The sequence below is a fragment of the Adiantum capillus-veneris genome, chromosome 12, assembly GCF_014529385.1.
Source record: "Adiantum capillus-veneris isolate H3 chromosome 12, ASM1452938v2, whole genome shotgun sequence".
Classification (NCBI taxonomy): Eukaryota; Viridiplantae; Streptophyta; class Polypodiopsida; order Polypodiales; family Pteridaceae; genus Adiantum; species Adiantum capillus-veneris.
Window position 1 is genome coordinate 140628863 of NC_140942.1, and position 14823 is coordinate 140643685.

Here is a 14823-nt window from a genome sequence, read left to right on the forward strand (position 1 = left end):
TTTTTGTTGAGCTTGCTAGTAGCGCAATAATGGTTAAGCCAAAGGCAAGCCTCAAGAGACTTCATTATTAAGTCTATAGTATAGTTCCCAACATTGTACCTCCTTTTCAACCAAGATAATAGAGCCCTGTCCCACTTACCCTCTTGCAGTGAACAAGTCCAACCTTTCATGGACAACTTAAGGACCTCTCTTCTTAAGCAAGAAAAAAGAAACCAATAGCTTTGATACCAATGTAATGAAAATGGACTATGAACGTTGAGAATAACGGAGTTAAGAAAACTGTAGTGCATTTTTATGAGAATACTTTGAGAAAATAGAGGGTGAACTTTATTAGAGGTAGCAATATAACCAAGTTAAGTTGGCATGAACAATACTTTGCATGAGAGTGAATTAGAGAACTTGACAACAGTTGAGGACCGGATTTATGTGGAGCTGGTCCCCCCTCCAAAAGGCTTTTGTATTATAGCTTCTCCCATAAAGAGAGACTTGGTACAATACAAGCTTTGTGTTCCTTGAGACCTTGATGGTGCGATGAAGATAGAGAGCTTCATGCACCACAATTATGCCCGTAACTTAGCTAAATGAAAGAATTAACTTGTCCCCGGCCTCAGTCCCAAGACCTCAAACACCTTCAAAGGTGGAGAGAGCTAGCACGGAATGAGGGTAGGGAAGAGGAGGAAGAAGTATTCTTACGAGAAAGGAATAGTGTGCTCCCATACCATTACTCATAGAGCTTAGCATATCATAGTAGCATAATAATGGAGATGAAGAAGATGGCTAGCATAGTATTGAAGCATGGCTCTTGGTTGGATTTTCATTCCATAGCCAAGAGTGTTGGTGTAGGCTCTCAACTTCTCAAGCTTGGAGAAGGAGATGGAGCTCTTGCACTTTCACAAAGTGAGAATGATAGCATGTGAGTGTGTGTGAGAAAGAGTATACCCCCAAGCACACCCCCAACTTGCTTTGGTCGACCCCTCCTTGTTGTGCACTCTTGATATCTAGAGATGTTTGATATGCCATAATGGTAGCAGTTTAAATGATGAAAGCAATCTTCTCTTTGACCTCATGAAAACAATGAAATGGGTGAGACATAATGGACTAAAAGGATTCGGTAGAGTTAGCACAACTCTACCCAAAGCAATTGAGATAACGTGTTCTAGCCTTGTTGCTACTACGAGATAAACGCACGGTGGCGATGACAAAATTCCACAGCCACGATGCAAAAGTGTATGTGTGTGAGAGAGAGAGAGAGGGGGTGTAAATTTGGTACGCTGTGTGTTGTAGTTTTAGAAAAAAATGTGCATGGTTGTCGACTCGACAGCATCTGGGTAACAGAGATGATCGGGAGCGTGCACACGGGTTCATGAGGATGCAAAGCGTAAAAAGGAGCAGATTTCTGCACCGCTGCGCGTATGGCGCTTCATACCGTGGGTGCATTGAGCCCAAGCTCCCGCACGAAGCTTCTCTGCCAAGCCCTTGTCGAGATTTCAAGCATGTCATTGGAAGAACCCACTTCACTATCATCTCAGGAAGGCACATATCGAATGCTAAATTTCAAGATAGCTTTTCGTTGAATCCCCATTTGCAAGCTTTGAGATCTCTTTCTGGAGTGGCGGTGGCTGCCAATGCGGAACAGGTGACCGAAGACTCTCCACAGGCTTCCCCTCTTCCTGCTACCTCAACAGATCATTTCGCTACCTCCTTGCGTCATTATGCTCGTTGTTACTGGGAGCTTTCAAAGGCCCGCCTCAGGTATGCCATCTTTTCTGTGAAAGTTATGCATCCCAAGTGATAATTTGTAGTCGTTTAAGATTTTTGCCTACTTGTTTGACGTATTAAATTGGGTCGGGCGAATTCTCTTAGGAAGAATATAAGAAATTACTACCCCAGTTGTACTGCCAGAAGTAGTTGGTTCCAACTTTGACATGGTATCAAACCTCAAGGAGTCAATCCAGGAGCTTGTTGCTGTGTGTGCCTGAGGTGGAGTTCGAAGAGGCTGTGGGGTGGACTGGTCCAAAGAGAAGGGCAAAGAGAGTGGTGGCTATGTCCTCCCCCTCTTGGAGTGCTGTAAACAATGACAATTTACTTCTATCTATTAGTGACGAGTTGTACAAGATAATTGGAAATTAATTATGTGGTTGTGGTTTGTACACAAAAGGCTTCTGGGATGTTGGCAATGGCGTAGCGTCGAAGCCTGTGCAGTCCAACAGTATAGAAATGTGAAAGGAAGGGATATGAATCTGATAGTAACAAGATTTAGTAGATCAAGACATTCGTGAAAAGAACAACGCAGTGTGGATGTGATTGCTAAATGGTAACAAAATGATCATGATGTGTATCGAGAACCTCGACATAAGTGTGATTGATCAGTGACTGATATTTTTGTAAATGTGCTGGAATGATGGAGTTTGGTGCATGGAGAGCATCTGGACGCAGAGTCTCGGAGAGAGTTGAACCCTCGAGAGTTGTACTTTGCGAACATAATAATAAAGAAGTACCGGAAGGGGTGCTAGTCTTTGGGGCCAGTGCATTTGGGGGATGGAACTTGGGGTCAGTGCATCTGGGGGCGGAACTTGACGTGCCATGTGGACTCTCCTCTCTCTCTCTCTCTCTCTCTCTCCTCTCTCTCGACAAGTTCAGTGATTTTGCAGTTTCTGTTTGTGTGTTGCTATTGCTTTCTCGCTTGGAGTGTCCAAGCTTGTATCACTGTTGCCGATGTGGTATTTGCTTTTGATTGTATAAATGGAATGTTAACACATGCAATATCTCAATGCAAACTCTATTGACTCGAATAGGAATGTCGCCGTGGTAACTCGTATAGATGAAGTACCTCCGGGCTGATTTGATGCACCTTTGGATCCGTCTCGATGAGAGGTTGCTGATTGCCATCAAGGGGGTAGATATAGGGCTGATTTGCATTCCCAATGTGAGGAATCAAGGGCTGAGAGCTGGCTACAAAACCGCAGATCTGGTTGCAAAAACGCAGCCGATTCTTTGCGGAAAGCATGTCTGAAAATGTAGATGATGATGATGCCGATGATGCACAACAATGGGAGCACTCGATGGAGTGAGGGTATGGCTGAGAAGAGGCTCAATGGGTTGCCGAAGTACCGGGTTGCAACAGAGAGGCTAGCGATAGCAGATCCAAGCCGGTGTGGCAAGGGAATGGGTTGAAATCTGAAAACGCTGGGCTGATCAATTGTCAAATGATAGTGCTGAGGTTGATCTACGATGAAGACCAAAAACGCTAGAGAGAGGAGAGAGGAAACGTTGGCAGATATGCTCTCTCAAATCTAATGCTAGGCTTTTATGTTGAAAACGATGTCTATTAAGCTCCCTTTATAGGCGAGGTATATTGCTTGAGAACTTTTTAGGACTTAGGTAGGGCAAAACCTCTGTCAAAGTTTTAAAAAGTAAATCATAAAAATGACCTATTGACCAAGACAAAGTTTCGGGGTGAAATTGTCGCACATCTACCGACCCGAGAATCCGATTGACGCGGGGAATGGCTTATTGGATTCCTCTATCTTAGTACTACATGCAGGTCGTGCAAGATGCTCACTGTAGTGTAACATGTGTCAAAACGCGTGTACATACCATTTATGCAAGAGGGTTTCAAAACTGAAAAACCTAATCTAATTGACTTGTTCGGACATGCAATACTCACGAAGAAGCTCACAAAGGCACACAGAGCTATGTGCACATGACACCATGGCATATCCAAAATGATATCACATCCCTCGATGGGTGCCATCAAGAATGATTTGCGGTCCTTGTACTCACCGATCCGAAGACTGAGCTGTCCTTGCATGGGAGTTGCATTGGTGGTTTGCCTTGAATGCCAATCCGGAAGTAACCGAAGTTTTCAGTTGAGCAGTATCCAGTGATATTAAATTGTTCGTTGACCTTGGATCATAAAGGATCAATACCCGTTGCTTGTTCAGAGTTTCTCAGCCCTTTAGAAGCTGATGCTTCCCTTTTTCCGTTTCCGTATTTCCTTGAACATCAGGAATAGAATTTGAGCTTGGTGAAGCGGGTTCCTTCTTCGCTTGTTCTTTCTTCGAAGGTGCTTGTTCTTGCCATTGCTGGCGAACAGCGGAGTAGGTCTGTCACAAATTGCTGATGTGTCAAGCCACTGAAGAACGGAGCCAACCTGTAGATCTCGGTTCGGAGGCCTAAACCCTAAGAAGAAGAAGCTGAAGAAGCCGAAGCAGCAGAAGAAGTTTTACCGACTTACAAAGTCTTGCCGAGGGGCCTATTTTTCAAGAAGAGCTCCCACCAACTTATGGAACCCCGTTCGATGGGGCCCAAGTGACATAGAGGCATTAAAATAAAGCAAGTCCACACACACACACGTGGAGAATTGATGACGTGATAGGTGTACGGATTTCCATGATTTACGTTGAGCAGCTTTGGGTGGCAGCTTTTGAGGATAGATGCTTTTGAGTCTGAATGCTTTTCATGTAACTGCTTTTCAAGGCCAAGGGCCTTTAAATATGTGTAGAGGGCTCATTCTCTGACAGTGCCATAGTCACAAGGGACGCGTTTGGGGACGGGGCTCAAATGGATTTTTAGTGTAAAAAAGAGGGTGGGACGGTAAGTGGGGACGGGAAGCCCAAAAATGGGCGTCTCTTGTGACTATGTCTGACACTCTTGTGGGTGAAAGTGCAAAGCGTGAGTATCGGCATTGTATCGAGTTCAAGTAATATAAAGAAATACCGAAAGGGGCGTCAAGGTTTGGGGCCAATGCTCTCTCGAGGTGGAACTCTACCACTTCCTGTGTCGTCTATTTCTTTCAGTTCAGTTGTTATTGAAGTGCTAAAAGTTTGTTCATTGTGTTCTTTTTCGTTGGCATGTGGTACCCGTGTCGTGATAGTGATATTAGTGTAAGGTGCTCCGAACTGTGCTCAAGGTTCCTTTTTCTTATGGAAGGGAGTGCCTTCCGTTCTTAATGAGGGAGTGCAATGGACACAAACAAAGTGAATAGACACTGTGCGTGCAAGTGTATGAGACTAAGAGATAGAGAGAGAAGAGAATAGGACACTAGAGACGTAAAACCCTCCTCCGAAGGGCCCACTCTCGTCGGCGAGAGTGGTCTACTATTGATTGCACAAGCTGGTACAAAGTAGATGCATGTGGCTGATGCAAATCTAGGCTAGATCGATGACGATGACGGGGATGGCGAGACCGATCTAAGGGCTGAAAACTGATGCTTTTGTATTGCTGTCCAAAAACGCTACTGGCTGAAATCTAAGGCTGATCTGCTGCTGTCCCAAAAATGCTATGTCACGTGACACATCCCAACCCTATGTGTCCGTGGACAAGCTACACCACAGCAGGGTTCAGTCAGTCCGATCAAGTTAGATTAGCAGTAATCTGGCACTTTTGTGAGTCTATTCGTAGACCGTGCATGCCCAGTCACTTAGCATAGATGCATATCCTCCGGTTGCACACAGCATGATCATCGGTATTCCCATCAGAATCCATTAGCATCAGTTAGGGGAATTTTCCAGTGCATTTAGCCTATTTTCCTATTTATTGGGATTTTCACTTATTATTTTTAAGTGACTTTCCTACAAAAGTAGGTAGGGCAATTTTGCTAAGATAATATATAAGCAAACCAAAGTTCACACTTTCTGGCATAAGAGGCAGTAGGAGCTTCCCGCTCAACAGGCAACTTCTCAGCAGTAACCCCAGCACTCCCAGCATTTTGGATCCCCATCCTCGCCGGGCCAGATCCCCACCATTGGCGTTTTCCTCTCTTGCAGTCTTCGCCATCAACCACAGTGCGTTAGCAGACCATTGCAGATCCCCACCATCGCGGAAAACCTCATTTTTGCTAGCGTTTTTCACAAGCAGCCATCAGCGTTTTTGCATCTCCACAGCCCATTGTTTTTGGCAAGAACAGGAGCAGGTCAGCGTTTTGATATTCAGCCCAAATCTGCAGCAAACACATAGCGTTTCCAGCCTATGGTACCGTAGCAGATCAGCCCCCGAATGGTTGCAGATGTTCCCCCATTTTCAGCCATAAAAACGCAGCCAAAACAGTCATTTTCAGCCACAAAACAGTCCCGAAATTCAGCGAATAGAAGAACTCAGATTTCAGCCATCAAGTCGTCGTCATCACCACCGTCGTCGTCATCGGCATAGTCCCATTGCATCTGTCCATTGCATACGCATTGTACACCTTTGTGCAATCAAAGTTAGACCACTCTCGCCGACGAGAGTGGGGCCTTCGGAGGAGGGTTTGACAACCTCTCGGTGTCGTATTTCTTCTCTCTCCTCCTCTCAGTCTCATTCACTTGCACGCACAATATCCACTCACTTTGTTCGTGATCATAGCACTCTCCATAAGACGGAAAGCTCTCTCTTTCCTTAAGAACTAAAAGGAACCTTGAGCAAATAAAGATCACTAATCTTGAGAAAATACAACATTCATTCCGTTGCACCTAACATTGGTATCAGAGCTTTGGAAGTGTTCTGCATTACTCAAGGAAAGAACCACAAGAACCACAAGAATTTTTTTGCTTGTTGCGATCGCATGAACCGAAGTTTACTTGGGTGTGGCGATTCCTAATCGTGTTTTGTTGAAGAGTGATAGGAATCCCAAGAAAAAAGGGCTTGTCCAGCCTCCCCTTGTGTCTCTTTTCACTCATTGAGAGCGGTCCGTGCACTTAGCGGCCGGCCAATCGACGTGAGGTGGGAAAAAGCAACCTTGGTGTGAGCGCAAGGCTGCCAAGGGGTGCACCCGCAGAAAGGGGTAGAACACGGGTGAAGAGAAGATCCTTCCTCAATGCGATTGCAAGCGAAAGAAAACCTAAAGAACCCCAAGAATCCCAAGAACCCAAGACCCTCAAGACCTCAAGAACCTCAAGAGCCTCAAGAACCCAAGTTCCTCTTGGACTTAAGAACCCAAGACCTGAAGAACCCACGATTGTAGAATGGTCATCACTCGAAGCAGAATGGATACTTTGCTTGGAAGTGATGAGCATGAGAGAGGCGAAGAAGAATTTTCCCCACCAGGAGGTTTTTCCGACCCTTCCCCATCTACGACAAAGATTGCACTAACTCCTATGGAGGAGTTAAAGCAGATGTTTAAGGAGAGAATGGCAGAAATGAAACGCAAACATGCAGAAGAAAAAGTAGAAAGAGAAGTAGAAAGAGAAGCAGCAAGAAAGGTAAGACAAGAACAGCGTGACTGACACATGCAAGAGTTCTTGCAACTCTTGTCTCCAGTGCCGGCACCGATGTAAGAGATTCGGGAAAAGGAGACTCTCTCAGTCTCTTCTTCTCCAAAGCATGACCCACAGGATTTGCATGATTGTGTGAAGCATGATGATGATTTGATTGACAATGACTTGCATAATGATTTGAAGCACAATGATAAGCATGATGATTTGGATGCCAATGATTTGCATAATGATTTGGATGACAATGACAAGCATGATGATTTGCATGATCAAGATGTGTTTTCTCACAAGCATGATGAATTGCATGAAGATGATGTGATTGTTCACAAGGATGATGTGTTGGTGGATGCTTTTCCTAGCGAAACTAACCTCGTTGTAGATTCGATCAATCACGAAGATGCGATCTTAGCTTTCGAGTCAAGGTCTAAAGAACCCCCATAGGACGATTCGATCATTCAGGAAGAATCGATCTTGGCTTTCGAATCGAGGTCCACAGATCCCCCACAAGAAGATTCGATAGATCCCGAAAAAGCGATCTTGGCTCTCAAGCCTTGGTCCAAAGAACCATCACAGGAAGTATTATGTGTTCGCATGATTGATACGCACGCATTGTTCGAGTGTTTCATTTGTGATGGTTTCCTGTATTTTAGTCAGCATCGTTATGTGATCCCTTTTACTAGGCATGACATATTGTATGTTGAGCACGTTTCTCTCATGGATGAGCACGAATGTATGCGGAATTTTTATGAAAAGTTGAAAAGTTTGTATGTAAGGAAGTCGCATTGCATGTCTCTTCCTTGGCATGACACAGTTTCTGAACTAGCACATGATAGTATGAGCACCACGCATGGGCATTTCCTTTGTGATTTGCCACAGTTGAATGATTTTGATCAAACAGAAAAGATTCGTCCTCATTGTTTGCATGTGTTTGATGAACGGGTTGTCACTCCGTCTCTATGTTCATCTAAATTGCATTAACAGTCTTTAGCAAAGACAAGATTTTTTTCCTTCACTTTACATGGAATGGGTATGTTCATGGTTTTGTGTTGGAGATGGTTTCAGGAATTTTCAGCCATGGAGATTCTTGAAGACGAAAGAAGCAAGACTCTAGACGAAGTTGAAGCAAGAAAGGAGATTCAGAAGACTTTGAGTCGCTTTCGGCGCGGCCCAAAGAAGCAAGCGTTGCAGACCTTTATGAAGTTCAAGTACCGCGCGACCCACACATCAGAGTGGGCCGGCGAAGAGTCCCTTCCAGGATTCTGGATGCTGTTGACGATCTCCCTCGACGCCATACAGTTCGGTACCAGTACCTCACTTTGAAAAGGAGGGGGATGTCACGTGACACATCCCAACCCTATGTGTCTGTGGACAAGCTACACCACAGCAGGGTTCAGTCAGTCCGATCAAGTTAGATTAGCAGTGATTTGGCACTTTTGTGAGTCTATTCGTAGACCGTGCATGCCCAGTCACTTAGCATAGATGTGCACACAGCATGATCATCGGAATTCCCATCAGAATCCATTAGCATCAGTTAGGGGAATTTTCCAGTGCATTTAGCCTATTTTCCTATTTATTTGGATTTTCACTTATTATTTTTAAGCGACTTTCCTACAAAAGTAGGTAGGGCAATTTTGCTAAGATAATATATAAGCAAACCAAAGTTCACACTTTCTGGCAGAAGAGGCAGTAGGAGCTTCCCACTCAACAGGCAACTTCTCAGCAGTAACCCCCAGCACCCCCACCGTTTTGGATCCCCATCCTCGCCGGGCCAGATCCCCACCATTGGCGTTTTCCTCTCTTGCAGTCTTCGCCATCAACCACAGTGCGTTAGCAGACCATTGTAGATCCCCACCATCGCGGAAAACCTCATTTTTGCTAGCGTTTTTCACAAGCAGCCATCAATGTTTTTGCATCTCCACAGCCCATCGTTTTTGGCAAGAACAGGAGCAGGTCAGCGTTTTGATATTCAGCCCAAATCTGCAGCAAACACATAGCGTTTCTAGCCTATGGTACCGTAGCAGATCAGCCCCCGAATGGTTGCAGATGTTCCCCCATTTTCAGCCATAAAAACGCAGCCAAAATAGTCATTTTCAGCCACAAAACAGTCCCGAAATTCAGCGAATAGAAGAACTCAGATTTCAGCCATCAAGTCGTCGTCGTCACCACTATCGTCGTCATCGGCATAGTCCCATTGCATCTGTCCATTGCATACACATTGTACACCTTTGTGCAATCAAAGTTAGACCACTCTCGCCGACGAGAGTGGGGCCTTCGGAGGAGGGTTTGACAACCTCTCGGTGTCGTATTTCTTCTCTCTCCTTCTCTCAGTCTCATTCACTTGCACGCACAATATCCACTCACTTTGTTCGTGATCATAGCACTCTCCATAAGACGGAAAGCTCTCTCTTTCCCTAAGAACTAAAAGGAACCTTGAGCAAATAAAGATCACTAATCTTGAGAAAATACAACATTCATTCCGTTGCACCTAACACGCTAATGGCTGAAAATCTCTTGAACCAAAAACGCTACTGTGGGCTAATCCTTGCGGGTGAAATCTGCTGGTCCTTAGGGGTTCATAGGCTGAAAATTGTTGGTGCTGTATCTGCTGAAAACGCCATGGAAATGGGGGCGATTTGGGCTTCTGGAAAACGCTAGGCCATGCGGTTGTCTTGCGATGCAATTGGATCAAAAACGCTAGGGCTGAGGTCTTCTTGTGATGCTAACTTGCTGATGAAAACGCTAGGGGAAGGTCTTCTTGCTTGGAGGAGAAAATGCCACCAAGAGAGTTCTTGGTGAGAAGTTGCCTGTTGAGCTTGTGCTCCTGCTGCCTCTTCTGCCAATTAGTGCTAGCCTAGGTTTGCTTATACACAAACTTACTCAATTTGCCCTACCTGCTTTCCAACAAAAGTCACTTAAAAATAATAAGTGAAAAATGTCAAAAATAGGGAAAATAGGTTAAATGCACTGGAAAATTCCCTTAAAGGATTCTGATGGGAATGCTTATGATCATGCTGTGTGCAACGAGAGGATATGCATCTACACTAAGTGTCTGGACATGCACGGTCTGCGAACAGACTCACAAAAGTGCCAGATCACTTCTAAATCTAGACTGACTTGAATGAACTGAACCCTGGTCATGCTGTAGCTTGTCCACGGACACATAGGGTTGGATGTGTCACGTGACATCCTCTCCTTTTCAAAGTGAGGTACTGGTACTGAACTGTATGGCGTCGAGGGAGATCGCCAATAGCATCCGGAATCCTCGAAAGGACTCTTCGCCGGGCAACTCTGATGCGTGGGTCATGCGATACTTGAACTTCATAAACGTCTGCAACGCTTGCTTCTTTGGGCCACGCCGAAAGCGACGAGTCTTCTGTGGCTCCTTCGATGCTTTAACTTTGTCGAGAGTCATGCTTCTTTCTTCTTCAAGAATCTCCTTGGCTGAAAATTCCTGAAACCATTTCCGACACAAAACCATGAACATACCTATTCAGTGTAAAGTGAGTGGAAAAAATCCTGTCGTCCTAATAGACTGTGCATGCAATGTAGATGAACAAAGAGACGGAGTGCCAAACCGTTCACCACACACAGGCAAACAATGAGATCGAATCTTTCTCTTATGGTCTAAAGCAATCAACTGTGACAAATCACAATGGAAATGCCCATGCTTGGTGTTCATACTTCCTTGTGCTCTTTCTACAACTGTGTCATTCCAAGGAAGAGACATGGAATGTGACTTCCTTACATACATACTTTTCAGCTTTTCATGAACAATCCGCATACATTCGTGCTTATTCACGAGTGAAACAGGCTCAACGTACAATATGTCATGCCTAGGAAAAGGGAGCACATAAAGACACTGACGAAAATACAGGAAACGATCACGAATGAAACACTCTAACAATGCGTGCGTATGAATCATGCGAACAAATAATACTTCCTGTGAGGGTTCTTTGGACCTAGGCTCGAGAGCCAAGATCGATCCTTCGTGATTGATCGAATCTGCAACGAGGTTAGCTTCGCTAGAAAAAGCATCAACTACACATCATCCTTGTGAACATCATCTTCATGCAAATCATCATGCTTGTGAGAAAACACATCTTGATCATGCAAATCATCATGCTCATCATTATCTTCCAAATCATCATGCTTATCATTGTTATTCAAATCAGCATGCAAATCATTGTCATTCAAATCTTCATGCAAATCATGTGTATCATGCTGTGGAGAAGACGAGACCGAGAGAGTCTCCTTCTCCTGATTCTGTTCAAACTGCGCCTGCACAATTGAAAAGAGTCACAAGAACTCTTTCATGTGTTGGTCGCTCTTCTCTTTTCTTGCTTCGTTCTCGCGATCAAATTCAGCTTGTCTTTCTTTGGCTTCCAATCGTGCTTCACGCCTTATGGCTGCCATTCCTATAACAGACTTGGACACTCCAAGTCAAGAATCAATCGCGACAACACCAAATAACCACTTCAAAACAATTCACAGATCACAATAGATTTGCACTGGCCCGATGGAGTTCCGTGCCTAGAGATATTGGCCCCAAAGACTGGCGCCCCTTTCAGTATTTCTTTATGTATTAATCAATGTCAAAGTACAAGGAGCGGTTAGGGTTTCACTCTCAGACTCTTCGTCCAGATGCTCTGAGAAGTGAGCCCTAACCCACTAATAAAAAGGTTATAGGGATGCCCAAAAGCAGAGCCCCCAAAAGCTTAAAATCAAAAGCAGTTTCTCTCTCTCTATCTCAAGAGAGCAAGTAAATAAAGCAAATTCTCTCTCTCTCTCTCTCTCTTTCTCTCAAAGCGTAGCAAAAAAAAAGCATTTGTAGCGTCGCTGGCTGCTTTTTCCCAGCCTCCGCAATTTTCGGAAACTGTTGCCACGTGGCACTGGCGCCAGCTTTTAGGGTTTTTCAGCCACTTAGGGTTTCAGCCAGCAGTTAGGGTTAGGGTTTCCAGAAATTAGGGTTTGCAGGATTTTTAGGGTTTCTGGCAGAAATTAGGGTTTCTGTTGTCGGTAGCCACGTCATCACTTTGTGACATACCCCCCTCTTGAAAGCATTGTAATCGACCGCATTACGCCTGCAAAACCGACAAAAGCCATAAACCGTCTTAGCAGACACTGACTGTTAGTACCTACGTACTAGGAACACACATCTAGCACATGTACCAAATCGACAGCCACATCACACGACATCACAGGACATCACCAGAGATCACAGGACATCACATGACACTCAACATTCATTTGGATCTTTCGAGATCAATCAGACCAAAATGCTCTAGTCATTTCGTCTATCAGTTCTTGCGCTTAAGAGAAGTCAAGAACAAATCAGTATCATAATCAGGAATTCCATTTCATTAAAGTCATACAACAGAATACTGTCAGCTTTCAGTATCCATGAAGCTCAAAGAGACATCAATGACTCTAGTATCTAAATCAAGGCATCTGTTGACAAAGGAGCGGAGCGACTCCCCTCTTGTGCATCCCACTGCACCAGATCTACGGCCAAGCTGAATTCTGGGTTCCGTTTGGAATAGACTATGCTAAACCAAAAGCATCGAGGTAAAGTTTCACAATCTGAGGAGTATCTGCTAGGTCCTCCTCCTCCATCCATTTCGCATCCAATGCAGGATAGTTCTTGAACTTAACCAAGAGCCGCCTTCGGACTTTACCTTTATTCTTTGTATCCTTATGTGTCAAAATCTGTTTAGGAACAAGGATCTCCTTGTTTTTCTTCCACTTCGGGTTGCTCATCAGGCTCCCCATCATCAGGCACATCACCCTTAAAAGGTTTCAAGAGACTCACATGGAATGCATTGTGAATCCTCCAAGTATCTGGCAGTTTCAATCGAAATCTTTTCAGTGATCTGGAAAGGTCCGTAGTATCACATACTAAGCTTTGGAAAAAGCCTCTCCTTTTCCTTTTTCTTTCTTAGGCGTGCCTTCTCAAAACGTAAGATCACCCAATCATCCTCCTTCAATTTCAAGTCGCGACGATGGCGATCTGCTGCCTTTTTTTGTCGTTCTTGAGACTTCTGCAAAGTCTCGCGTTCCTTGGCAAAAGCCGTATCCAAATCTCGCGAATATTCATCCGCTTCAAATATCTAATCTTTCGTGCTCAGGAAGGATGGGACCTTCGCAGCACTTTCAACAATCTCAAATGGCGCCTTCCTCGTCGAAGAGTGTATCGTGTTATTGTAGGCAAATTCCACCAAAGGTAAGTTCTTTTCCCATTGAGTCTTCTGACCCGAGATACAAGACTTCAATAAATCTAAAACCACTGAATTGGCAATCTCAGATTGCCCGTCAGTCTGCAAGTGGAACGATGACGAGAACTACAACCACGTGCCAATGTTCTCCCAAATTGCCTTTCAAAACAAACTCATAAATCTGGGGTCTCTGTTGGAGACAATCGTCTTAGACGTGCCATGTAATCAGAAAATCATCGTGATCATTCTGTGTTCTCGGGAGATAAAAAATGAAATCCATTGCAATACTTTCCCACGGGTGGATGGGTATGGGTAAAGGCTGTAACAATCCCTGTGCCTTATGCCTGTCAAACTTGACCTTCTGGCATACTAAGGAACTGCGCACAAACTCTTCCACATCCTTTTTGAGTCTCGGCCAATAGAAGTATCTCTCTACCCCCTTCATGGTGGTAGCAATGCCGCGGTGACCCATAAAAGGTGGACAATGGCATTCAGTCATAATCTTTTCCCTCAACGGCTGTGTATCGCACAACATGGTTTTTCTCATCAAGTAGCCTTCCCGAATGGAGTATCCTGCTACTATCTCCCCATCCCGTATCCGTGTGAAAATATCTGCAAAATTTGTATCTGTGGCATACTGATCGACCATATCCTCGAAGCTCCTATGATGTATCGCGAAAATAGCTAGAACCAACGGTTTTCGAGACAAAGCATCTGCCACCATATTCTTATGTCCCTGCACGTGGACAATCTGAAAGTGAAACTGTGACAAGATATTCGCCCACCGCATCTGCTTTTCCGAAAGCTACTTCTGTGACAAGTAGTAGCACAAACTCTGATGGTCTGTAAAGACAGTAAAATCCGCTCCGAGTAGGTAATGCCGCCATTGAGTAAGAGCATGGATAACCGCCAAAAGCTCTCTCATAAATCTGTGCTGTCATCTCCGGCCTAGAGAACAATCGGTTCTCGTAAGCAATGACATGGACTTCTTGCATCAAGACCGCACCCAGACTACGACCACAAGCATCACAATATACTTCAAATGACTTCTGCAAGTCCGGCAAAGTCAAAACTGGGCCCGTAGTTAATTTCTCTTTCAATGTCTGAAAGGCAGTCACCTTTGTGGATCCCCACGAGAGAGGGACTCCTTTCTGTGTCAAGACATGCAAAGGGGAAGCAACCTCTGCAAACTTTCGTATGAACCGCCTGTAGTACGAACACAGTCCCAAGAAGCTTCTAACTTCATGGACATTCTTCAAATCGGGCCAATCACGTATAGTCTTGTCACGTGACACATCCAACCCTATGTGTCCGTGGACAAGCTACATCATGATCATGGTTCAGTCAGTCCAATCAGTCTAGATTTAGAAGTGATCTGGCACTCTTGTGAGTCTATTCATAGACCGTGCATGCCCAATCAC

General features: G+C 44.6%; 1 protein-coding gene across 1 annotated transcript in view; it reads left to right on the top strand.

The window, feature by feature from the left end:
* The first annotated feature begins 1222 nt into the window (after positions 1–1222).
* Positions 1223–14823, top strand: part of COX10 (cytochrome c oxidase 10) — a 135348-nt gene continuing 121747 nt past the window's right edge. The window contains exon 1 of the mRNA XM_086525803.1: positions 1223–1752. Coding sequence (XP_086381929.1) covers positions 1364–1752 — 389 coding nt within the window. The 5' untranslated portion in view covers positions 1223–1363. The remainder of the gene's footprint in view (positions 1753–14823) is intronic.